At 35.9% G+C, this 27,511-nt stretch overlaps 1 protein-coding gene across 1 annotated transcript in view; it reads left to right on the forward strand.

The window, feature by feature from the left end:
- Positions 1-27,511, forward strand: part of PRKN (parkin RBR E3 ubiquitin protein ligase) — a 719,133-nt gene that overhangs the window by 229,227 nt on the left and 462,395 nt on the right. The window contains exon 3 of the mRNA XM_070951429.1: positions 14,824-15,025. Coding sequence (XP_070807530.1) covers positions 14,824-15,025 — 202 coding nt within the window. The remainder of the gene's footprint in view (positions 1-14,823; positions 15,026-27,511) is intronic.

Here is a 27,511-nt window from a genome sequence, read left to right on the forward strand (position 1 = left end):
CATGCCCACAGAACCAGTAGTAAAAAAAAATGAATTTCACCACTGCTCTGGGACCTTAAATTATGGCCTTGCCATAATGTTGGAACCATTCTGACTATTGGGTTTTTTGGCACATCACATTATGTCCTGGTGTTCCTTTTATCTTCCTCAGTGAAAATCTTTTTGATTAATGTTTCCAAATATCTAGGAGCCACTTTAAAGGCATTGTTAGAAGGATTCCCTCAATTAAACACACATCTGCTGAGTATTGAGTCTTGCCTTATCTTAGCACTGATCCTATGAGAGCTCCTCAACTAGATCAAATAAAGAATTTGAGCTCTTCTGCTTAATTTAGCTATCCTAATTCAGAGGTTTGATACACAGGTAGTCTTTGACCAATAACCCTTCGTTTAGTGATTGTTTGAAATTGCAATGGTACTGAAAAAACTGACTTATGACCGTTTTTCACACTTATGACTACTGCAGCATCCTCATGGTCACATAATCAAAAATTAGAAGTTCGGCATCTGGAATGTATTTATATGTGATTCCCTTTTGTGACCTTCTGACAAGCGGAGTCAATGGGGAAGCCAGATTCACTTAACAACTGTTTTACTTATTTAACAACTGCAGTGATTTACTAAACATCTGTGGCATGAAATGGAGCAATCGTCACTTAACAATTGTCTTTCTTAGCAATGGAAATTTTGGGCTCAATTGTGATTGTAGGTCAATGACTACCTACATCGCTCTAGAAAAATAAACATAAGAACATACATACAGAGAGAGACGCACAGACACAGCATTGTTCCAAAACATTTTAATTCCTGAATAATTATAAATGGCCATTCTCCATTTATTTTATAAATCAAGTAGTAGCAATTCACCACTTTTAAATAGTTACAGGAAAGCTACTTATTCCCTGAGATGGAATTGCTTCTTTCAGGCTAATAGTGGGATTATTGACCTGTCTAAATATAGCTGTTTTAAGACAGCAACATATTTTTCTTCCTCCCTTTCAGCTCTCAAGTATAAAGATAAAATGTCGCACCAGAGAACTTATGACACATTAAAGTCTGACAAGGAGAACATATGATGAAGAGGTCAGATGAGCTGGGATCACATTGCTAGGCTTTGTCTGTATGGAAATTTTTGACAAATATTTATTTTCTTTCGAGCTCAGTGGGTATGTCAGAAATCAAATGCACTGTGAAACCTTCAGCGTCCTTGCTTAGAAATGTTTCTGCAGAGGAAACATCCCTTGGGGATGGGGAGTAAAAACAAAACAAAACATACAAACATTTGTGGCGACACGCAATTGTGATTTCCTCCTTTGTCAGCGTATCTGGCCTGGTGGAATCGTTAACATGTGTTTCTGCTGTTTGGAGCTCTGCAGGGTCATGGCACATCCTTCAAATCATTCCCCCCCTCCCTTCCTTTTGCAATTGATGGAGATGCAGCCTACACTGGGGCATAAAGTGATACTCCTGTGTCTTCCACCGAGAAAGAGGCAGCAACTGGAGAAAGAATATTTGTGAGAAGAGGGAAATTGGAGCAAGATTGCTTTGCTGAAAGATGAAAAGGTGTTCTGGGTTTTGCAGAAGAAAACATTTGTGGGAACAATGGCTACCAGAGCTGTGATAAGGCTTTCACAACATTTTTATTTATTTTAATATTTATTACTTGTTTGGAAATTGATAGGCAGCTGCTGCATGACGAGGTCATGAAAGGGGAGGTTATTTCTGGAAAATTCATTATTTCTTTCAGTTCCTTTCTTGTTTCAACATTAGGTGTCCCTCCCATTTCCTCAACTATTTATAATGCAATTTTCTGCCAACTCATAAACTATTTAAGTACTTATCCAGCACGTAGGGGAGCTTGAAGTAGTTTCCTGACCAATGTAATCCTCGAAGATTTCCTTCTTTAGTGGATAATTAGATACCCATTAACCATAATTTAGAACCTAAATAATTGCTTACGTTTCCAAATATAGAACAAGAAAATCAGAGTTTAGAGTAGCAGTGGATGTACTCCCTTTGACTCCATTACAAAGTGCATTGGCAATTACAAGCATCGTTGGAGAATGTGAAATGAAGAAAAAAAATAGTCTATTTATAGTAGCGTCTTGATCCTCTGTGTGTGTGTGTTCATGTGTGTATATGTATAATTTGCTATCCCAAAAATAACTCCTTTCTGTTGCTTCTGATAACGATGATTATTTTGCTACCTGTACCCAAATGTTGAAGTATCTTGAAGCAGATGACAACAACAATGAAATACATAATAGAAGAAATTATACTAAATTAAAACACTATTGGATGAGGTGGTAACTTGCTTCAAGCAGACCCAGTGTGCAATCTGGGTGTCTTCCTGCCCTTGTGGCTTGTACTTGAAGAGGAGGTGACATCCATGTTTAGGAGAGCCATTGCATCAGTGGTGGGTTTCAGAAATTTTTACTACCGGTTCCGCGGTGCCGCTTGGTGGGCGTGGCATTGCTTGGTGGGTGTGGCTTGGTGGGCGTGGCAGGGGAAGGATACTGTAAAATCTCTATTCCCTCACCAATCCAGGGGAAGGTTACTGCAAAATTCCCATTTCCTCCTGATCAGCTGGGACTTGGGAGGCAGAGAATAGATGGGGGGGGCGTCACCAGTCAGAATTTTTACTACTGGTTCTCCGAACTACTCAAAATTTCCACTACCGGTTCTCCAGAACTGGTCAGAAACCCACCTCTGCATTGCATGCCTTAAGGTTGGGCACCAGTTGCTCCCGTTTCTAGACTGGAACACTCTGTTGACTGTCACTCATGCCTTCATAACCTCCTGCCATGTCTCCTGCAATGTGCTCGACATTGGGCTACACTTGAAGACCATTCAGAAGTTTCATCTGGTGCAGAATGTGACAGCACAGGTAGCAAATAGTGCAGTGCAAGTAATAGCTCTACTCCATGAGCAGCTTTGGCTTCCAGTGTGCTTTTCGGTAAAATTCAGGGTACTGAATTGTTACCTTTAAAACTCTTCCTGTTATACAACTGCCTGAGGGACCATCTCCGAGGAGGAGGCCTCCCAAATATTGATGGGGAGAACACAGATATCATCATAGAGAAGGGCTGCCCTTAAGCAGTTACTAGATGACATCTGGTACATGTTAGAATAGAGCTTGAAGGGACCTTGGAGGTCTTCTAGTCCAACCCCCTGCTCAATGTGCCAGGATTAACCTGACAATTTGATCTCTAGAACAGGCCTGAATATTTGTAGGGTTTAGAAAAATAAAGATCCTCTAAAAATACTGCAGATGAACTCAGGTTTTATTTAGTATGCCAAGCAGAATAACATCCCATTGGAATACATTGCATAGTTATGAACTAAGGAAATTCACATTCAAAGCCTTTTATTTCTAAATTTCAGCAGTTAGAGTTGTTTATATCTTGATTATTCACTTAGTTCTCTATGGAATTAGAGTCTCTAAAGGTTGGTAACAGTCCTAATGGCAGTATTTCACATTCAAATGCAAAACCATGGCTTACAATTGTCCCAGTTGAGGCTTCTAAGTCTGGTTTGCTAGCTTATCACAAACCATGATTTGCTATTGTGATACCTACAATAAATCGTTTTAAAATTGCTTATTATGATAATATTTTAAACACAGTATTCTGGCACAAGGATTTAGTTGAATCAATTTAAATATTTGTTAAGTACATAAGAAAGGGAAATTCAGTAAGTTTTGTCCCTTGATAGATTTTTTTAAATTTATTTTTTAAGTAGTGCCAAGATAACCTCCCTGTTTGAGCATGTGTATACATTTGGATCAGTGGTGGGTTTCAAAAAATTTTTACTACCAGTTCTGTAGGTGTGGATTGGTGGGTGTGGCATGGTTTGGTGGGCATGGCATGGCATGGCATGGCTTGGTGGACATGGCAGGGGAAGGATACTGAAAAATCTCCATTCCCACCCCACTCCAGGGAAAGGTTACTGCAAAATCCCCATTTCCCTGTGATCAGCTGGGACTTGGGAGGCAGAGAATAGACGGGGGTGGGGCCAGTCAGAATGTTTACTACCGGTTCTTGAAACTATTCAAAATTTCCATTACCGGTTCTGCAGAACTGGTCAAAACCTGCTGAAACCCACCTCTGATTTGGATGTGTATTCTCTTATATGCGAAATAAAATACGAGTATCTAGGTAAATATAGGTAATCCTCACTTAGCAGCCAAAGTTGGAACCTGCAACTTTATCACTAAGCACCACAATCACTAAGAAGAAAATCAAGTGACCACAATGGGCTTATGATGTCACTTCCCATTTAGTTGTTAAATGAGATATCATGTGACCATAACTTGTGATTTTATTTCTGCATTCTCTCTTAACTTGTCATAAGCCAGTTGTTAAGCATGCGAATGACAATCAAGTGACCATAAGATGCTGTGATGGTCACAAATGCAAAATTTGGTCACTAAGCTTTTTTTTTTTACACTGTTATAACTTTGAATGTTCACTAAATGAGTAAGCCAGCAGGCAAGAGAAAACTGTAGAATAAAGTATTTTTGTTGGTCCCAAATGTACTTGAATCACCAGAATGCCAAAGAGAGAGAGACCCAAGAAGAGGCTTGGAAAAAATATCAGCTTTTATTTGTACAAAGAAGAGCTGGGTAACCATTCCATACATATACAAAAGAGACATGTAAGGAAGGCCACACCTTGGGGAAGGTATGGTATCCTTTTATACTTTCAGAGACATCAGCAAACTGCTGTAAGTCCTACACCGTTCACCTGAGTTGGATACCCTCAAATTAAAGCTGACAGTCTGCAGTTAAAGCATATTGTGTTTGTTTCATTCCAACTCCATTGTGGTGGTGTATAGAGCCAAAGATGTTAGAATTGTGTCGATGTCCCAATATTTCTGGACCTGACTGTATGAACTTTATTTTCATCAGGGGTGGCTTTTCATAATAATTCACATGTGGCTTTACCTTCTTTGTGAAATAAGGAATTGGGATTATAGATCATGAAAGAAGCAAACAGGTAAAGAGACTGATCTATCATCTTTAACAAGTTTCGCAGTAGTAGTCCTTTTTTTATATATTAATCCAGTTATTATAGTTGGTTGATTTCTTATATTAGAGATAGAATATTGAAATAAAGTAATAACTGCTAAAACAAAATCAGGTATAGCATACAACAAGGCAATATAACTGGGTTTTTTTTAATAGTCCTTTAAATTGTAATAAATTAGTCTTATAGTTTTTGTTACAGAAATATAGCAAAAAACTACTGTGTGGAGATGGCATGGTTATAATTGCCTAATGTCAATAATTTCCATATGAATTTAGTACTCTCTTACAGTGCTATTCCTTTTAGTACCAACTTGATTGGTTTTTAATGTCATTGTCAAAACACTAATGCCACCATCAGTTTATAAGTCCAGTGGCAGGATTACATAGTTGATCTGAGCAGAAGCAAATATAAATCAAGTCCATTTAGTTTTAAAACTGCAAATGGCCAGAAATACTTTCAATATACAATTATTGTTTCTCCCCACCCCTTCCTCATTTTGCAAATACTGATTTTACACCAGTGAGAATGCTACCAACAATTGCTTGTTCTTTTCTAATATAATAACATTACAGTGGGGAAAAAAATGTTACAAGAATTATAAAGCATTTATATTTTTAAATAATTGTAATGACTTTTCAATTGTTAAAATGCAGATATGCTTTACAAATCAGAAATAGATCCACTGTGGAATTGTTAATGAAATATTGAATTTAGAATGGAGAGATTTGACTTTAGATGTTTGAGCCAGATAACATATTTTATTTCATATTATCTGTAGAGTTATAGTAATAATCAAATAAGAAAACTTATTGTAAGCTGCCCTGATTTATTTGGAAGAAGAAAGGAATAAAATGTGGTGAAGAACGTAAATGCAAAACTCATGTTCCTTGATAAATTACCTTTTTAAAAAACTTCCCTTTTAGTCTTATATTGCTTTCTTTTTGCTTCTTTCAGTTGATATTAATCACCCCGTATTGAACTTTGTCAAAGTAAGGTTGACACTGAATTATATTAGGAATGATGTTCCCCAGGAAGTTATTTTTTTTAAATCATTTTTACCTCGTTGGCCTTCCAGAACTTGGTCGAAACAAAGTTGATGCAAAAGGCTTTTGATTAATTAAATAGAGCCATCAAAGTATTAATTGCTCTTGAGATATCATTTAATTTAAATACTTTCTTCTAATGTTTTTACTATTTTAGTGCATACATTTGTATTGTGGCTATTTTTATTCCGGTAAACTGCCAAGAGCTTCAACTCTATGGTGATTTTAAAAATTAATAAATCACTGAATGCATCTCTCGTCACTCCCATGACTGCCCTCTTCACACAATTAAAATAAAATGAAAACATTGACTGTATTTTCTTCACCTTATGTCAATTCGTGGTCATCAGAGGCTTATGAATATTGAAAATATCAAGACTCCATTTTCTTTTCTATATATTCATGATATTTATCCTTTATATTTTTCTCACATAATATGTATTAATTAAGAAACTTAACCATATTTTCCTACCATCTAAGTGACAAAGCATCTCCATTTGAATTGCATTCTATAAGTTGCGTCAGAAACATGGACTTTTTCAAACAGGAGATAGTTATGTTTGAGCCAAATTTTGATGGAAAAAATGTTCTGATACTGCCAGTTAGATTTATCTTTCATCACCAGTAAATGATTGTCGCATTAGTCAGTCATCAGCTGAAGTGCAGCATGTGTCCCTAATCAGCAGCATTCATGTCAAACCTCTGTAATCTCTTATCCTGAGTATCATTTGATAGATTGCATTTCGCAGCTCATGTTCATCTACCTGTGCTGTTCTTTAGAGATAACACAAGGGTGGACAGTAATATCCGAATGAACATTGAATGAAGGACACTCCTAACTTGCCAACATTGCCAAAATTTTACTTTAACAATGGAACATTCTGGATTCAATGTTTTCAAAGCAAAACCTAACCCAAACGGGAGAAAATAAAATTTCTCTTTTATTGAATATATAGACACAGAATTGATTGATTGATTGATTGATTGATTTTGATTGATTGATTGATTGATTGATTGATTGACTGTGCTGGAACAAGGCCCAAAGAAGATGGACTAACTATAGCCCTGCAGCTCAACTTGCAAGTTTCAATAGGCAAGAGTTGGACAATACCTCAGAGGCCATTAAGTTCAATCTTCCAATAGTGGAGGATTCATTACACTATCCCTTTTTACTATACAGCCTTACTTAGGTAACTTTTTGTTCAAAAAAATATCTAAGGAATTTATTTTGGAGAACACATTCTTAAGGAATTTCTTCCTAGAAAGTTTCTTTTAAAGTCAGTTACTTTATCACATCCTTTTGAGAAGTGTTCAATTTTAAAATACTGACTGGGGTGGACAGTAGTTCTTTGACCAGAAATCTTTCATTTTGATCTTAATTCTCTAAGTAGATTGGGTTCTTCTGCATATTCTGAGAACCCCTCCTTCTTTATCTAGAGAAAACCTACATCCCTCTCCAGCTTGAAATACCTTCCTAATATGAATCTAATTAAAGTCATAGCCGCCCCTGTTCATGCTTTCCATATCCACATTTAAGAACAAACAGTGGCTCTCCCTAAGGGAGAGTAAACATGCAAATAGAACTATAACTGTATGAAAAGGTGAACCAGAGCTCATATTTAATCTGGTAAATAATGTGTCTAGGTGTACCCTGATGTTATTCTTAAGTTTTTGTTTTATTGTACAGAAAACAAAATTCCTGAGATCTAATGACATATGCATATGGTTTTGCACAACCAGTTTGATGGAGATGAAGGGGGGCTGTGTTACAGATAGTTCTCGACTTACGACCACAAATGAGCCCAAAGTTACTGTTGCTAAGCGAAACAGTTGTTAAGTGAGTTTTGCCCCATTTTATAACCATTCTTCTTACAATGGTTAAGTGAACCACTGCAGTTGTTAAATTAGTAACACAGTTGTTCAATGAATCTGGCTGCCCCATTGATTATGCTTGTCAGAAGGTCGCAAAATGTGATCATATGCAAAAAAAGGGGGAAAAAAGACACTGGTGCAATAGGACTGGGTGTTTTGTTAATATGATTTATTCGGTTAGGGATTTTCTGTCTTCACTGTGAGTTGTATTGTGTTGGGGGGGTGCACTGAGGGAGCTCAACCAATCGCATTGCACATATGTTGTGCATTGACAATAAAGATTTGAATTGAATTGCAGGACTGCAGGCTATGTATTTGGCATAGCAATAGCAATAGCATTTAGACTTATATACCGCTTCGTAGTGCTTTACAGCCCCCTCAAAGCAGTTTATAGAGTCAGCATATTTCCCCCAACAATCTGGGTCCTCATTTTACCAGCCTCGGAAGGATGGAAGGCTGAGTTAACCTTGAGCTGGTGAGATTTGAACTGCCAAATTGCAGTCAGCCAGCAGTCAGCAGAAGTAGCCTGAAGTACTGCATTCTAACCAGAGGTGGTATTCAGCAGGTTCTGACTAGTTCTGGAGAACTGGTAGCGGAAATTTTGAGTAGTTCGGAGAACCGGTAAATACCACCTCTGACTGGCTCCTCCCCCTTCTAAGCTCTGCCTTCCGAGTCCCAGCTGATCGGGAGGAAATGGGGATTTTGCAGTAACCTTCCCCTGGAGTGGGGAGGAAATGGGGATTTTGCAGTAACCTTTCCCTGGAGTGGGGTGGGAATGAGAAATTTTACAATATCCTTCCCCTGTCATGTCCATCGAGCCACGCCCACCAAGCCACGTCACACCCACCAAGCCACGCCCACAGAACCGGTAGTAAAAAATTTTGAATCCCACCACTGATTCTAATCACTGCACCACTGTGTCTCTTATAAATATGTGTCAATTGACAAGTATCTGAATTTTGATTGTGTGACCATGGGGATGCTGCAATGATTGTAAGTGTGAAAAACAGTCATAAATCTCTTTTAAACTTTCAGTGGTCACTAAACAAACTGTTGTTAAGTCGAGGACTACCTATACTTGACTGGCAGTTCTAACATCAAATGCACAATCTAAACAGGTTTCCAGGATTTTAGATGTAAGTTAAGAACTTGTTGGATATTTTGCATCAGATGTAAGAATTATATAAATGATTAAATTGGACTGCTTTCACAACATGGACATGTTACTAAAGAATATTGATCTCGGGCAGTAATTGATCCCAAATTGCTCAGTTACCATGTTATTCTTGAAGATCCCACAAGAGTTTGGGATCAGATGTGGGCATTAGAGGAAAAAGGAAATTAGGAAAAAAAAACCTCTTCCTCTGTTCGGAATTTCTCTTACATGATTTTTGGATACAAAAAAGAGGTTTTGAAAATTTTAATCTTCCGTAATTAATTATAATTAAATGTTTGCTTATTATCCATTAATATCCTCAGTTCCTACCTTTTATAAATATATCTTTTGACCAGTGGTGGGTTTCAAAAAATTTTTACTACCGGTTCTGTGGCTTGGTGGGCGTGGTGTGGCTTGGTGGGCGTGGCAAGGGAAGGATACTATAAAATCTCCATTCTCACCCCACTCCAGGGGAAGGATACTGTAAAATCTCCATTCCCTCCCCACTCCAGGGGAAGGATACTGTAAAATCTCCATTCCCTCCCCACTCCAGGGGAAGGATACTGCAAAATCCCCATTTCCTCCCGATCAGCTGGGACTCAGGAGGGAGAGAATAGATGGGGGAGGGGCAAGTCAGAGATGGTATTTACCAGTTCTCCGAACTACTAAAAATTTCTGCTACCGGTTCTCCAGAACTGGTCAGAACCTGCTGAAACCCACCTCTGCTTTTGACTGTTGAGATGCAATGTCTTCTAGTATTTATAGAGGATTTATTTGAACAGGTATTCTTGGAAAACTAGCTTTGCTTCACCTTCAAGGTAAGCTTTCAAGATGTCATTATTAATTTTACCCATCAATGGAAGTACATTAGCTGTATTCAGTCTCTCTTTATTTTTGGAATAGCAAAAATAATTTACTCCTAGGAAGAGTGAAAAAGTTCTTGATTCTATGGAAGTCATTTCCATATAATGCCTCAGAGTGATTGAGACCATCATGATTGCATGTTTTTTTTAAAGACTTGCTTCCTTTAATTTGCTATCAATTGCTACTAGAGTTCCTCAGAAAGAAAGCTATAAAGCTCCTATGGCGTTTTGAACTCAGAAAAGCAATGAATAATTTCATGCAGGTATTGCATATACATAAATGTATCTGTTATCTTTCTGACTAACCTTTAAAATAAGGGAAAGTACAGAAACGGAAGAGATGGTTGAACAAGAACTGCATGCAGATGCACTGATGAGCTTTTTAATATTTTGTGGCATGATTTTATTTTGTTAACAAGAGCCTGCTTACATCATTGTTGTTGGCTTGTATTAGAAAATATTTTACTTTGTGAATGCAAGCCTCTCACCAATAACATCTGCTCTTATTTTGATCTTTGGGATTAAATATTGTGCAAATACAATAATTTATTGCAAGTTTAATGTTGATTTTTTAAAAAAATAAAGAAAATGTTTGCAGAAAGTTAATGAGATCTCTTAGGTATGTCTGCACTACATCATAAAAACAGTGTAAATTCAAGGAACTCTAGCATTTCAATTCCAAAAGGGTATATGTATAATCTGCATAGTTATATCCCAAACTCATGTCAAATACTATGAAATTGGTTTACTATAATTTTATTAAAGATTATAGTTACAACAGTAAAAACTAATATAAATTGAAAAAAATAGAGAAATCAAAGAAAGAAGATGCAGAAAAGAAAGAAAAAATAAAAATACAAAGAAAAATAAGAAGAAAAAGTAAAGAAGTATAGTAAAGAAAAAGATAATAAATATATAAAGAAGTGATTTCTCAATATCATCACAGGTATAAATTTTAGTAACTTATCATCTTCTCTTAAACATTTCCCCTATATCTCACCTCTTATCTATAAATTAATCCCTAATACCTTGTGATTTCAGCCCTAATGTCCATTAAGGTTTACCAGACATAATAACACATCTATTTTAACCTCGGTTGATTAAACCAACTTTATATTTCTTCCTTTTACTTATAGCCATCTTTATTCTTTAGTCCATTCAAATAATGTCATAGAACTTAATGGGTTTTTTTTATTTTTTGTTTGTCCCTTCTCATGAGATTCTTCAAAACTTCAACAAACTTCTTTTCTAAATCCAATACAATATAGGAAAATTATCCAGGTCACTGTCTTAGTTTATCATTTGTATATCCCTTTTATTTATTAAGGCATCAGCTGGTTTCTTTTGTATGTCCAGTGTAACATCTTTTTCCATGTGATTCTTGTAGCCTGTCATTTGTAAATCCAGTTTTGATTCAGTCTTGTCAGATAAAATTTGTTCTTCTCCTATAATAACTGCATCCTTTTAGATGCAATCTCTCCATAAAGGCAGATCACTTTGTTGGTACTACTAAAATTAACTTCTGAGTCGATTGTTCAAAAATATCCTGCATTATGTCTAATCTTAGAATGCTTTGCTTCATTCTGTAATTGTAAATTAAGTTTAGGTGTCCTTTCCCTTTAATTACAATATTTAGTTCCTTCTAGTTTTCTCCAATTTTTAAAATCTTATTTAAACAACAACAACAACAACAACAAAAACAAATGCATTCTTTATCATTAATTTCAACATCTTATTTGAAATTTACCTGGACCCCTTAATCTGTTAGTAATTTTGTAAAATCAATTAATCACTCTTTTGCTTTTTATTCCAGAACTAATGTTTAAAATTATTTGTTTGTTTGTTTGTTTATCACATTTATAAATAAATGTGACTATCTCATAAGCAATACAACCAGATTTAGGAGAGAGATATTTTAGAATATCACCCATCTCCTGAGATCCCCAGCCTGTTGACATGGCTAGATCCTAGGGACTTAGGGAACATTAACCGGGATGAATATAACTTCACTTTGGGGTAGGGGCAGAATATTCCACAAATCGGACAACATGGCGGAGAAGGTGCATCTCCTGGAACCCTCCAAGTGTAAGTCCCTAGCAGGCAGGACCTAAAGCATGCTCTCTTTGCTAGATCTAGTAGACAGACCGATGTAATGAGGGCAAAGTGGTCCCTCAAATAATCCAGTCCCATGCCATGAAGGACGTTAAAGGTTAAAAATAACACCTTGAATTGGACCCAGAAACAAACTGGCAACCAATGCAGTTCATGTAGCAGAGTTATAACATGGGTGCTATTCTGGAAACATACATAACTCTGTAAGGTACCCATTGCCCACATTGAATCCAAGTTCTTAAATTTGTAGTTAACATTTTTTTGCTAAAGATTAAAGGAAACTCACCCACCACTGTCAAACTTGTCTGATCCTAAAGATTCCTAATAGCTGAAAAGCAATTTCCAAAAGTAATTAGAAAATAAAATATGCAAAATTAGTGTCCTTTCAAAGGCACCAACCATGGTTTGAGTAAGTGAGATATTCCAGCTATCTTGAGGTCTCCTTGCAAGGAGAAGCTATCAGGAGCACTTATAGATCCTTGTTTGGAGAGGAATTATTGAAAAGCCAATCTATTCACCGGTTGGTTGTTCTACCGCAGTCATCGGTTTAGGTTTTTGGCGCCGTCTTCAGTCCTGAATATTTTTGGATGTTTTTTGTACATTAACGGGTTTTGCATCCATTAATGGATTCTGACTACAACATTGCACTTGCTTCATTATTTGGGCTAATTAGTCTCAAGCAATTGTTGAATATAATGACAGAATTTACTTTAGACTTCAGGCTCTGTAATATCTCAATTTTCCTAAAAGAGTGAGGAAAGGCTGCGAAAGGCCTTTTTTGATCCATTTTCTAATGCCTTGCCTGTCACCATTTGGCCATGTAGCAAAACTAGACCTAGCAGATCTGGAATGCAGAACCTAGATGACAGCAAATAAACATGAAAATTGCTATTTCCTGCCATCTACTGGTGATTTAAACTTCTGTTCGCCAGTTCTTATAACTCTATGCAAAAATGAAATTAATTGTGCAAGGTAGATACACATGTATTTTTTCCTGATTTTCTTTCTGTGCACCACAGTTTAAAGATACAATGTACAATCTGTCTTCTAAGTCTTAAAGGGTAGTAATAATAGAGCGATCAGATGTGGTGTTTTTAGTTTTTTCTCTATGGAAGACGTTTTATGATTCTCCCCCTTTTTTAGTGTATTACTTTATGTCCCTCCTGAATTCTATCCCTGAGAATTGATTTTACATTAAAATGAATGTAGAACTTTCAGTTTCAAAAACTGTTTCATATTTGACAGCTTTGTCTAGTGTTATAGACTCATCTTTCTAGTAATCATTATTAATTTCTCAATTGTTACATAAGCTAATTGTGTCATAAAAGAAAAAAAATACCTTGCAGTTGTACTTGTTGAAATGGTAAGTATAAAAGTTGCATGAACTGGTTTCATATTTTAGTCCAGATTTTATATGTTGTGCTACTTGCCTGTATTATGGTTTAAATGACATTATTATACATTCTTCTTGTATAATGTATACATTACCATATTATATATTATACATTTACCATGTTCTATTTTTATTTAATCAATAAAATTGATTTATTTATTTAACCAGTATTGGCAGACATATTTCCCTCTGTGCACCAACAATAAGTAAGATAAATCTGGACTCCATCATCATTGATTATTCAACATTTTGTGTTAAATTGCAATTGGGTAGACATGTTACATCAGTAAATCAGATTGTATTGATGTACTGATCAGTACATCAGTAATAGATTTGTATACTATCCTTTCTAGGCAACACAATATTGTGTTCTTCACTCTTATATACATATTTTATTATTGCAACCTTTTGTGAAGTAAGTCTGTTCCAAGCAGATTGCAAATTCAAGGACACTATGGGAAACAACAGTTCTGAAACTGAAGGATAACAATCCAAAATCCATGAACTTCAAAATAAAGTATGTGGGAAATAAAGTATTAACAAACTTTTAAATTTTAATATGAAAACTTTTTTTCTATATGTCACTTCTCCAATTATATGTCAAAATGGTTCTAAAGCAGTAATCCACAGAATGCATACCGAACAGACAAGATCTTTCCTTCTACTTGAATATGATGTCTCTTGTTATCACAGAAAATAAGGCCATTTGAATTAGAACTGAGTTATCAAATAGACTAACAAAACTCAATTTTGTGTGCAATTTTTCCAGGAAAAGGTTGATTTTTGCTGATTATGCCAATAATGGATTCTCTATAAAAGTTATTATGAATGTATATCTTTAGTGCTAAAGGATACTTAGTATGAAGAAGTACAGTATGTCTTTACAACTAACGGAAAGTTTATTCAAAGATTTTCTTGAGACACTCTATAATTCTCAGACTGATTTCAGGAAAAAAAACCATGAGAATCACTGCATTCACAAGGAATTGTTGCAAAAGCCCTCTAGAAATGGATGGGATTTGGAAAGTGGCTGCTAAACACAAAATGAATGGAGAATGTAGTATTTGTTTCAGGTATAGAAATGTCCAAATATTTTGACTTGGTGGTGAAGGAAGAAACCCTGTTTGGCCATTTATCTTACATTACTTTTTCTTCATTCTTTACCCTTAGAATTGTCGTCAGACATTCTGACCATTGGCCACTCACTCTATATTAAGTGTATTTGGGAACTTTAAAAATATTAAAGTTGTAAAAATTAGATGAGATTAAAAAAAGATGAGATTAAAAAATTAGATGAGATGATAATGAAGATTTCAAACTAATGTGTATGGGAATTTGACTTTCCCCCCCTCCAGAACTGTGATCTACCCCAGCAAAGTATTGTTCATATTATTCAGAATCAGCAGAAGAGTGAGAATGAAAACCCCAGGATCCTCCTCTCAAACAATGGAAGAGAACCCACAAGTCTCACTCGTGTGGATCTTAGTACGAACCTTTTACCTTCTGACTCATTGGGACTAGCTGTGATTTTGGACAACAGAATTCCTATTCCATCAGGTAAGTTATTAAAGATAAGCTGAACAACACGAATTTACCCATTCAAAATAGACACGTTCACATTTTTCTTTCTTTCTTGTAAAGCTTTCTGTGTAGCTGCAAATTCATGGTACACATGCCTATGATGGGAAAAATAGTGACACATTTGCCTGATGTCATCCTCACACAAATGCCATGTTCAGAGGCACAAATGCCTCTGTATTTGCATCAGAGGCTGAAATGCAAATATGCAACATTTGTTAACTGACAACATTGTACATGTCATCATTTTGACATTATTGAGACTTGATCCTGCTATTGCTGAATTATGATCTTTTCTGTAAAGTTACAAAATTTAGACACAGTATTTTCAAAATTCCTTTAGCCTAGTTATTTTTCTTTTTAACCAACGCATTCTGTTATGGTTCCAAGTTTACCTGAATTATCTCTTGGAATTGTATAAGACCCAAGATCCATTTGGGAGTCAGTAGTCCAATATAGTCTTATGCATACATATTTAATTTTCGTTGTTTAATTCTTGTTCTCAGAAACAAACTATTTTCTCTAATCTCATTTTAATATTTAATATTTTTTTTAAAAAAAAATAGCAGAGATATAGCCATTCAGTTCTAATAGAAGATATTCTTTACCTCTTGTTAAATTCTAAAGTCCTCTAAATTCTGAAGGTAGAAGGAAATATTTTAGACTGAGCAAAAGAAGTTTAGTTGAATCTTCTTGATAGCTACACAGGAAATATTTGAGAAGCACTGGTATCTGGAAAATGTATGCATTATTGCATTGATTTATTTGAGATGCCCTTAAAAAGCAAAGTTTTAGAAATTAGGACTTAAGAAGGCCTCAAGTGTTATATCACTCAATCCAAAAGAAGAACAGTGTTATTTAAATCAATATCTGGACTGAGATTCTTTTGAGTGTCCAAATAGCACTGATCTGTAATGGCAACCTAATTGCAGTGTTGCATATAGGTCTTTAGTGAGCAACTTGTTCAAACAAGGGCTGGATGTAACTTTTGGCTGCTGTTCCCAAACCGAGTTGCTCAATTTATACATCAGGGGAAGAACAGAATTGAAAATATTAGAAAATATTTCTCCTAAGCATTAGGAGAAACAAACATGAACCAATGCTCCCACAGCTATTTTAGCTTTCATCTAGCTGGTTATTTATGATTCTAAATATAATATTAAATTTATCTATTAAGTAGGATTTCTCCATAGTCATATCAAAACTGCAGATATGTAATCATTTCTTAACATGAATAAGTTATTAGCAATGTCTGATGATTTTTTTTTCAAATTACACATAGCATCTAATAGGAACTTCAAATTGGAACTGAGTACAGCTAAATCCTTTGAGCTAGATAAAGAGCACTCTTGACAGTACCTTCCTAGAATTACAAGAAGAAAGATTCTTACAAAACTAAAATTTGTTTAGTTATTGAGCCTCTACAAAAGAAATGTTCTGACTCCTTTTGCCTAAGGCAAAGAAGCAATCCAAATTACTATATTGCTTGTCACATGTCCAAACTTACACTGTCAAATTACTTTCAGGTCAAGAAACAATATGATGCTCATCTCCTCTTATTGATTTTAATATTACATTTATCGGAATATTCAATACCTGAAATAATCTTTATGTTTTATTTTGGTGGGAAAAGGAGGAAGTAGATTTCTTTCCCCTTGAGAACTCCATCAAAATGGGAGCACTGACCCATCTAAAGGGCCTCTGGTAAAGCATGCACTTATGTTGTGAAGTGGGAGCAGCTGTAAAATGCTCAATAAATGAATTGTGTATACCAACAGCACACTTGCTGCTGTGTGTGACTGTTTTCATCTTCCTTCATTAAAAACAGGATGCCTAGGAATTTATCCTCTTGTATCAAAAGAAATCCTTAAATTCAGTACAGAGAGAGTTATTTTTTTTAATGTTAGAACAAACATTTCAAATGAAGAACTTGCTTGTTTGTACTAATCTTTCATGGATTAAGCAACATTTGATGGATTAAAAGAACATGCTAGATTGCAATTAAATCAGCGTTCATCCAAGCTCATTGGTCTGAAATAATCATTTCAGGAACTAGGTGAATTTTCTTCAGTACTCATATTACATAGGGTCATCTTTTGAAGTTTTATCAAGCTGTAGGTGTAGTGATAAGCATTTTTTTTCATAAATCACATGGTGTTTTCCTCCAAGATAGTGGCCACAAGAAATAGAAATATGTGCATTTTTTCCTTTACATTAATATGATACAGGTTGATAAATTGCAGTTCTTTTCCATCAGTGAAAGATCATTTGATCTCTGAATAAAAAGATTAATTTGTTCAATACAGAACAGATTAAACCTATCGCCTGTAAGTATAACAACATAATCTCTGGGGATTTTTTTTTTGTTTCTTCTTCAAGAAAGAATAAAACAATCCCTTTTTAGCTAATAAAATAACATTAAAGAACTGAGAAGACTGAAGCCTAGTCAAGCTGACCATGGCAAAGAGAGACGATATGTAACATATGCCTTTGTGTGTGTGTGTGTGTGTGTGTGTGTGTGTGTGTGCAAGAGAGAGAGGAAGGGAGAGAGAGAGGGAGGGAGAGGGAGGGAGAAATTTGAGGTGAACTATTAAGGTTGTCCATTCTAACCAAAAATAATCATCTCATGCTCACAGTTTATCAGTTTCAAATGTTCTTTGTTCATTAATGGTACTTTGTGCTCTTCAAAACAAGGGGACACATGAAGAAGCAGATGCCTTTACATAGTTCTTTTAATAGCTGAATCTATTTCATTTTCTATATTCTGCGCCATACAGAGCCAGTTTGGTGCAGTGATTAAATTACCACATTGGAAATTGGAAAACTGCATTCTAGTCCCACATTAGGCATAAAGCCAATCGGGGAACCTTAATTCAGTCACTCTTTCATAACCCTAAGAAGAAGGCAAGGTCACTTCTGAAATGTTGCCAACAAAACTGCAGTGACTGGTCCAGTGACTTGATTGTCAGGAGTCAAGATTGACTTGCAGGCATAAAATTTTTAAAAATGTCCTGTATTCTGATTGATTTACCTTTAAATTTGATATTTATTTAAATATTTAAATTAAAATATACACATACATTTTCATACAGTTTAAAATCTGTGCCCTTATCTCCTAATTTAAAATTTAGATACTGTTTTCCGTAAGGATACCTATATTATATGCTGCTTTTTGAAAACCTTAATGCATTAATAGAAACAGATTGTTATTTTTAAACATGTCATGTATATGGCATCTTACATGACACTTGATTCAAAATGGCTCTATTAATACTATTCCAATTCTATTTTTAACAAAGCAACTATAATAAACATTATCTGCGATATTTTAACTGAGCAATTGTTCCACACTGTAGAAATAGTCGTATTATATAAAAATGCATTTAAATAGATTCTGATTTCTTCCTGTGGCAGTGAAAGATGTACAAGATTTATCTTTTTCAGGGAAAAGTCTATTTGTTGAAATGCTACATTTAGAAGCCATATTTCTTTTCAACTCTTAGAGACAAAGTATTTTCCATTCCAAGACACAATATTTTATTATTCTTGAGATGTGCATATCTGGGCGATGTGCCACACACAAAAAAAAATCTTTAATTTTGTGTAGTGGGAAATGATATTTTATAAAGCAAACCACATTTTAATGAACTAGCTTCTATTATTAACAAGAGACAAGTGAAAATAGGAGACATATCTATAGATACAGTATGTCTACACAAAGTATTTTTCTAAAATTGTTGAAAGTAGCCATGTTTATGTCACTCTTTATTAAAACTTAGTACTTTTGCTTTCCTCTCTGACATACTTCTAAATCTCAAAATTTGTGTCCCCTGTTGACCTTCTAGAAAGACCAGAAAGTGCTTTTGTAAGACATTAGCATAATGGAATCTCTTTAAAATAAAATGATAAATTGAGACTATTTCAGCAAATGGAATGCAGACTTTGTAATTTATTGCAGTCCATGCTAGTGCTGGGAACCTCATAATTACAAGGGTCCCATTTTCCATTTCGTTCAGTTTATATACGCTTGCCAAAGAGATCAATGTACTTTTGAATCAAGCCTGAAATTCTTTGGGAGATTCTTGACTAAATTGCCAGTGATTAAATTGTCTCATAATTTGACAAAATTTAATTTGCATCTCATTTCTTAACTGGGATTGTTTGTGGTGGAAAGGTAATAGAAGACCACTACGATCATTTTTGTTTGTTTGTTTATATGGAAGAATAAATTTGCTAGTCTTTTGCATTTTCATCCTCCTGAAAGCAGGTAGTCCTTATTTATAACCATTCATTTAGTAACCGTTCAAGGTTACAATGTCACTGAAAAAAAGTGACTTATGATCATTTTTCACATTTACGACTATTACCTGGCAACTGGCAGGTATTTATGATGGTTGCAGTGTCATGTAATTATCGTTTGTGACCCTCTGACAAGCAAAGTAAATGGGGAAGCCAGATTCACTTAACAACTTAATAACTGTGGTGATTCACTTAACAACTTAAGAAAGGTCTTAAAATGGGGCAAAACTCACTTAACAATTGTCTTTCTTAGCAACAGAAATTTTGGGCTGAATTGTGGTCGTAAGCTGAGGACTAACTGTAATGGAAGGTGCAATTAATGGCAAATCCAATTTCAAACAGGCAAGCAGGACTCTGGAATATTTTGCATGCATACTTTTATTTAGGAATGGAAGCAGTTCTAATTGGTAAATCTGCTTGATATTGGGCTACTTAAACTGCCTTGGGTGCTTTCAGTGTTTTATGAGAGTTTCACAGACCGGAATGGTTTCTGCCTGAGTCAAAAGGTAGACAAGGAATTGTCTTAAATTACAGCAGCATACAGATCAAGTGGGAAGATTCCATTAAAATGTATCTAACATAGAATCAGGAATGCTCCAAATCCACAAAAATACAGGAGTCTAGGCATGGGAAGTGGGGAGGGGAGAGGGTTAGGAGAGGAAGTGACAATAAAAGCATTATGATGTCATGATATAATTGATAAGGCTTTAGTTAGTTATGGAAATAGTATACAAGTACATAATTTGTATGATGATGCATATGTTGTCATTTTAGCCTTGTGGATGGTCACAGACACCTATGAGTTGGTAAAGGAACAGTCTAAGATTGTATGAAATATATATAAAGGAAGAGACAGCTGCGATCTCACATTGCTCCTGGAAGCACGAAGCCGAGAACACCAGCCTGAAGATGACGAATGAGACTTCGTCGAAACGTCGCCAAGAAACCTTCAATTTTACGTGGGAGAAGACCCGAATAACCAAAGACCTACATATATATATATATATATCAAAAACCAGTTTTTGGAAGAATGTCAGCTTAGAATGGGCTGCCACAGAAGAGGAACAAGATGATTTATACATCTACATTTTATCTAAAAAATGGGAAATTGTTTTAACTTCAAATTCCCTACCATACTCTCAACAAACTTTTCCCTTAACCAGAAGTTGGAGACTCGGTGAAAATTGTCCAATACCCTCTTTCAAAATGGCGTCCCAAAATCAGCCAGTCAAAGAAGCCAGGACAGGAATAGGTTAGGTTTGGGTGATTTTAGCTTTAAGAATTTCATTCTTTTCTAAAATACAATGTGCCTATTTTTTCCTAACTAGTTTCAGATTAAAGGAAAAAAAAAACATTGCACTATCGTTTCAAAGGAAGAAACCTGCTATTCTTTCTGATAAAGCAGCAGGAACTTCAAACTTTCATAACAAGCAAGAAGAAGAATGAATCAAAAATGCCTCATCTCCAATATTTCTTTCTGGTAATATCTTTCTATGGTATAACTGTTCCTTTTGATCTCTCATAAAAGGGTTTTACATTACAATAGAGCAGGAGTTGGGAAACTACAATCTGGCCCACCATCTACATGGTCTGTGAACTAAGAATATCTGGGCAGGTGACCAGCTTGAAATTCATCCTAGCTTCCAGAGTGAAAGGTGGAGCTAGGGGAGCTACATCTTGGGGGGCAATTTATCAGCAGCCTCTTTGTTGGTGGACCAGCACCATCGTTGGCCAGAAGGCCTGTTATCCATGCCCATGGAGGGCTGTGATTTGGCCCTTTACAGAAAAGGTTTGCTGACTCTTTCAATAGACCATTGTCTATGAGAAGTTCTCACCCATCTTTTCTTTCCTTTCTGAATCAGACCACATGGCTGGGCTATGGATCTGAGGTTGATTTTTCAGCATTCACAGAATCTTAAACACGTATGTGTTCCAGTGGTGAAATCCAATTTTTTTTACTACTGGTTCTGTGGGCATGGCGTGGCGGGCGTGGCAGGGGAAGGATAGTGCAAAATCTCCATTCTCACCCCACTCCAGGGGAAGGATACTGCAAAATCCCCATTCCCTCCCCACTCCTGGGGGAAGGATATTGCAAAATCTCCATTCCCACCCCACTCTGGAGCCATCCAGAGATGGTATTTGCCGGTTCTCCGAATTACTCAAAATTTCTGCTACCGGTTCTCCGAACTGCTCAAGTTTTCCGCTACCAGTTCTCCAGATCCTGTCAGAACCTGCTGGATTTCACCCCTGGTGTGTTCACAACACAAATATGATTCTGACTATGGTAAAAGAAGTTCTTTGCTGTCAGACCTGGTTAATAAAATTAATAACGGAAAATTATCACCGCTATTCCCTGAGCACACAATCAAATAATCAATAGGATTTGGAGAATTAAGCTCATAAATCTAGGATTTGAACTAATAATAGATCCTGCTTTTGAAGTTCCATAATATGTAGACTAATTCTAGGTCATATACTATTTCTATATCATCATTTCGTACACAATTCTAACCAATTGGTGGACATCTTTTTTTCCTTCTAAATAACCTTGAAAGACCCCCAAACCAATTGCTTACTTTCCTTATTAGTGCTGTGGTGTGAATCTATCTTTCAATGCCTGTGATACATCATAGATACATTGATACGCAGATGTCCTCTATGACAGCTGTTATGAATATTTAACACCATTACAATTTATTAAGGGTTTATAATACCATTCATAACACACTTACTAATTTATAAGCATGTGTATGGCTTTTATGTTCCATCAAGTATTTATCACTGACCCTTACGAGGAAGTGTTACAGATTTTTGTGAATAATTTATATGTTAATATAAAATTTAATGCTCCAGATTTCTGTGGAGGCTGCATTAGGCTTCATGGCATTATTTTGTTTCCCACATGACTTATTTAGTGCAACAATTCTTCAAAGCTCTTTGATAGTGGTTTTGAAACACTTTCCTTTCCCCGCCCCCAAATAATTTGTTATGTGATTCGCCATAATCTAATACCACTGGGAGTCTTTTTTCTTTCAAAAAAAAAACCAACAACAACAACAACCTGCAGAATATTTACACAGTGTTAACTAGTGTTGTCCTCAACACAGTATTAGACTAAATAAATTTAAGGTTCTCCTCAAACAGTATGAGCCTCAATCTTTTCTTCCTTAGTCTATGGCAGGAGTGTTCATTCTTGGCAACTTTAAAACATGAATTTCAGTTCCCAGAATTCCCCAGCCAGCCATGGGAGTTGAAGATCAAAACGTTGGACACCCCTGATCTATGGTATTATATCATGACCTTCATCCCAGTGCTGTTACTGAGGATCATTATTATTATGTGCTTCTTGTGACCAATTAATTGAAATATTGAATAACATTTATGCCGACCTTCCCCAGATTTATGTTTGATGACAATTCCCAGTCCAATCTGTCTGGTTATGAAGACAGCATGAAACCTAGTTAGAAAATTATTGAAGACCAAAGCTAGACTATTAAGTCTTCAGTCTTCTTCAGTGTTCCATCCTAGGATCACCTCTGGCCACAGTAAACCAGCACTACATTATCTTACATATAAATACAGGTAGTTGTTGACTTACAACAGTTCATTTAATGGTCATTTGAGGTTACAACAGCATTGGAAAAGGTAACTATGACCCTTTTTCACGCTTACAACCCTTGTAGCATCTCAGTGGTCATGTGATCAAAATTGGTTGCTTGGCAACTGGCGTGTATTTATGATAGTTGTGTCCTGAGGTCATGTGATCACCTTTTGTGACATTCTGACAAGCAAAGTCAATGGGGAAACCAGATTCACTTAAGAACCATGTTACTAACTGATTCATTTTACAACTTATGGCAAGAATGGTCTTAAAATGGGGAAAAAAATCACTTAACAACTGCTTAGCAATGGAAATTTGGGCTCAGTTGTGGTCATACGTCAAGGAAATGTAGGACAAGTCCAAAATACAAAAAAACATTCCCAGGATTGTCTTGCGTAGTTACATTTGTCCTTTTTTGAGTTACTAAGGAAAGTGCAGGATCTGGGACAATAACATTGGTTTCAGGTGTGTTAATTTCGGATCCTGCTAAAGTTGTTATATTCATTATTGAACCTTCCTCTTCCCACAGTCTGGATTTTGTATAGGAGCAAACAGTTGTATTTAAATTGCAGGCCCAATGGAACACACTACCTGGACACCAACACAGCAAAGAGCACTGTGGGAACAAAGTGTTAAAGTTGTACTCTCTTGCTAGCGTTTGGCTTGGGAACATGCAATATCTAGACACCTGTTAGTAAGTGAGAAAGAAAAAGTGCAGAATAAGACTTTGTATTAAGCCTAATAGATTAATCATTTTAGCAACCTAATAGAAAGAAGATTGTGTCAGTGGTGAGGGGGGAACTACCAAGTTACAAACTACTAGTTCTTTTATAACAGTCCTATGCCTTAAATAGAAGGGACGCGGTGGCTTAGTGGCTAAGACGCTGAACTTGTTGATTGAAAGGTTAGCAGTTCAGTGGTTTGAATCCCTAGTGCCGCGCAAGGGGGTGAGCTCCCGTTACTTGTCCCAGCTTCTGCAAATCTAGCAGTTCGAAAGCACGTAAAAAATGCAAGTAGAAAAATAGGGACCACCTTTGGTGGGAAGGTGGCAGCATTCCGTGCACTTTTGGCATTTAGTCATGCTGGCCACATGACCATGGAACTTCTTCGGACAGTGCTGGCTCTTCAGTTTTGAAAAGGAGATGAGCACCGCCCCCTAGAGTTGGGAAAGACTAGCACATAAGTGCGAGGGGGACCTTTACCTTTAGCTTATGCCTTAAATATGGTGTTGGGCAAATATAAACAATGAAGTAGAACTGGGAATGGAACTAAAATCTTGAATAGAAGTGTTCATTCTTCATGAAAATTGTTGTTCCTTGGATTGTTAAAAGGAAAACTTAGAAAAAGTGCTGAAAATTGCATTGACTAAAATGGTGCCTAGAGTTTCTAGAACTATGGGCCTTGACCTTGACCCAGTTGCCTTAAAAGCAGCCTCAAAGACCTGACTTTGCCCAGAGGCACTGTGATTAATAATTGTGTCTATTCCTCACCTTTACCCCGATGTCTTGATGAATCTTATTCATTGTTTCTAGTTTATTGTTATGTTTTTAATCCTTTCCCAACTGAGCAAAGTCAATAACAGAAATGCACAAAAACAATATAAAAAACATGTAGAACGTTAGAACCTTACATTATTTTTATATTTGATTTTTACATTTTATATTTATATATGATTTATATTATTTTAAAAATAATTAATTGCTATTTTTTTCTCTTGCCAAACCCCCAAAAGTGAACATATGAACAGAATGTAACTTTAATTGTACTTATCATGAGGAAACTTCCACATGATAAGAATTTTGAGAATATACAAGATGCTGTCTACATAAAAAGGAAGTAGGGTGAATTGTGTCTGTGGGGTATAAATCAGAAAAATGCATGAACTCATACAACACTAAAGCTAATATAATAATAATGCTAATAAAGAGCGGTATGAAAAGAGGAAGCATACTTAATGTGTCATTCTGTTCATATGCCATTATTCATGCATATGGCTTTATTCTATTTGTTATAATATATAAGATTCAAGGTCGAGGTATGTCTGTGGCATACAGGTAACTGCGTTGAGCTGATATACTGTATACCACTTTTCAGAGGTGGGTTTCAGCAGGCTCTGACCAGTTCTGGAGAACCGGTAGCAGAAATTTTTAGTAGTTCAGAGACCCGCTAGTGAAAATTTTGAGTTGTTTGGAGAACTGGTAAATACCACCTCTAACTGGCCCTGGCCCCATCTATTCTCTGCCTCCCGAGTCCCAGCTGATCCGGAGGAAATCGGGATTTTGTAGTAACCTTTCCCTGGAGTGGGGAGAGAATGGAGATTTTACAGTATCCTTCTCCTGAAATGGGCTGGGAATGGAGATTTTGCAGTATCTGTCCCCTGCCATGCCCATCAAGCCACGCCCACCAAGCCACACCCATAGAACCAGTAGTAAAAATTTTTGAAACCCACCACTGCCACTTCTGCATTGTGAATGGAAGAAGATTAATAACTAAGTAGACATAATGTTTTACTTTATATACGACTTTTCTAATTCCACATAAAGAGATCTGCATGATATATTAATACAAATACTTGTATATTCATGTCAAAACTAATATTGGTTGCTAGAATATTGAATGCCTATAGTATGTTGATGGTTGTAAGTTGGCTTCCAGAGAAGATAACAAATCATGTTATTCTGGCATATTAGAGAAAAAAAATCTGTTTATTTTCTACTCAAAGCATCATTTTTTTTTACTTTAGCTTCATCTCAGCATTTTTGGATGAGAAATCAGTTTCATTAAATCAACTTTAAACATATACCAGCAAATATTTGACATGCACGGTATAAGGTTATCAGTTTATTCTTGACTAGATCCATTGGTTACGCAACTGCCAGAAGTGCATTTTATTTTGCTGTAGTCTAAACACGGAGTCTGTATTTCTCTGTCTCGTACTACTGGGAGTAAAATGCAAATAGTTATGCAGAGTTCCATGAAAGATCATAATGCATGAAGTACAATTTAGGAATGCAATAAGATTGCAAATAAATAGACTGGGAAATCACTTGTCACTTCCCATTATTTTTATTAATATTAGTCTGAGAAGCTGTAAAAATAAGATATTGATATAGTAAAACGGATACTCAATCAGCGATGCCAATTTCTTTTTAAAAGTTGAATGTTATCTCACCATCTCTGATACCTGGGATTAATGAAAGATGAACAATTAGAAGCCAGAATATTGAAACCATATCAACTGCTTAAGAGAAGTATTATATACTTTTTAGATAGGTAAGTAAATGAAGGATTTCAGATATTTTCCTAATAGTAAACCTGATTGTGAAAATGTCCATCTAATATTTTTTCTTAATTCCAGTTTATTTTATACACTTTTGGGCACAGCTAATACCTTTATATTGCTTAATGTCTGTGGAGATTCTCAGTCATCCAGGTCATGGTTGTCTCAAAAGTGCTTTTTCAAAAGGCAACTGGATTTTGTTTTGGGTTTGGCTAGTATAGAGAAAATAAGGACTAGGGGGGACATGATAGCAGTATTCCAGTATTTGAAATGCTGCCACAAAGAGGAGGGGGTCAATTTATTTTCCAAAGCACCAGAGGGCAGGACAAGAAACAATGGATGGAAACTAATCAAGGAGAGAAGCAACCTGGAATTTATTGGTTCAAATTAAGGTTGCTTCCTAACAGTGAGGAAAATTAACCAGTGGAACAGTTTGCCTTCAGAAATCGTGGGTGCTGCATCATTGGGTTTTTTAAAGAAAAGACTGGACAGCCACTTATCTTAAATAGTATAGGGTTTCTGGTTTGAGCAGGGGGTGGGAGTAGAAGACCTCCAGAATAGAGCTGGCCCCTTCCAGCTCTACTCTGATTAATATTGGCTTTTTTCCTTGAAGATATTTAACTTCTTATCCAAGAAGCTTCTTCAGCTCTCCTCAGGTTTATTATTTCTTGATATGTCTCACAAAATACAATGTTTAATGTTTCATTGTATTGGAGATTGATATTGCGATCTTATTTTGTTTTGCTGTACTATAAACTAACATTTTTAGGCTGAGAGCCTAATTGATATTCAAAGCTTGAATGTTCTCATGTTTTTCTTTAAATGATAGGCCCCATGATTTCTACCAGTTTGAAAAACCAACCATAGGGAAAGTGACTATTTGCAGATCATAATCTCAGGTTAGGCTGATCGAGTTCCCTGCATTTAGTTTAAACTAAGCAATTCCCCAAAAATGTTTTCTAAACAGATTTTGAAAAATCTCATGTAAAAAAATGTCCTCAGATGATGTTTCCTCACTTTCTCCTTCTGCTTCTTTGGATAATTGCCAATGGATGTAATTCTTGTCAGATGGCTGGATTAAAAAAAAAAAAAGGCCAGTGAAATATAACAGTTTCTCGTATTGTGTACGAGATTGTGTATTGACAAATTGACTTTCTTTTGTTTCAAACTTCAAAAACATTGCTGTCTACAAAAGCGTTTGGGTCAAATTCAAAATTTGTCAGCAAAGGCTGGGGGAAGAATGTAAGCAGTTGGAAGTAATTTGGATCAGCAATTGGATTTGAAA

The sequence above is a fragment of the Pituophis catenifer genome, unplaced genomic scaffold (genome assembly GCF_029215685.1).
Source record: "Pituophis catenifer annectens isolate HBS135680 unplaced genomic scaffold, rPitCat1.0.hap2 SCAF_1, whole genome shotgun sequence".
NCBI lineage: Eukaryota > Metazoa > Chordata > Lepidosauria > Squamata > Colubridae > Pituophis > Pituophis catenifer.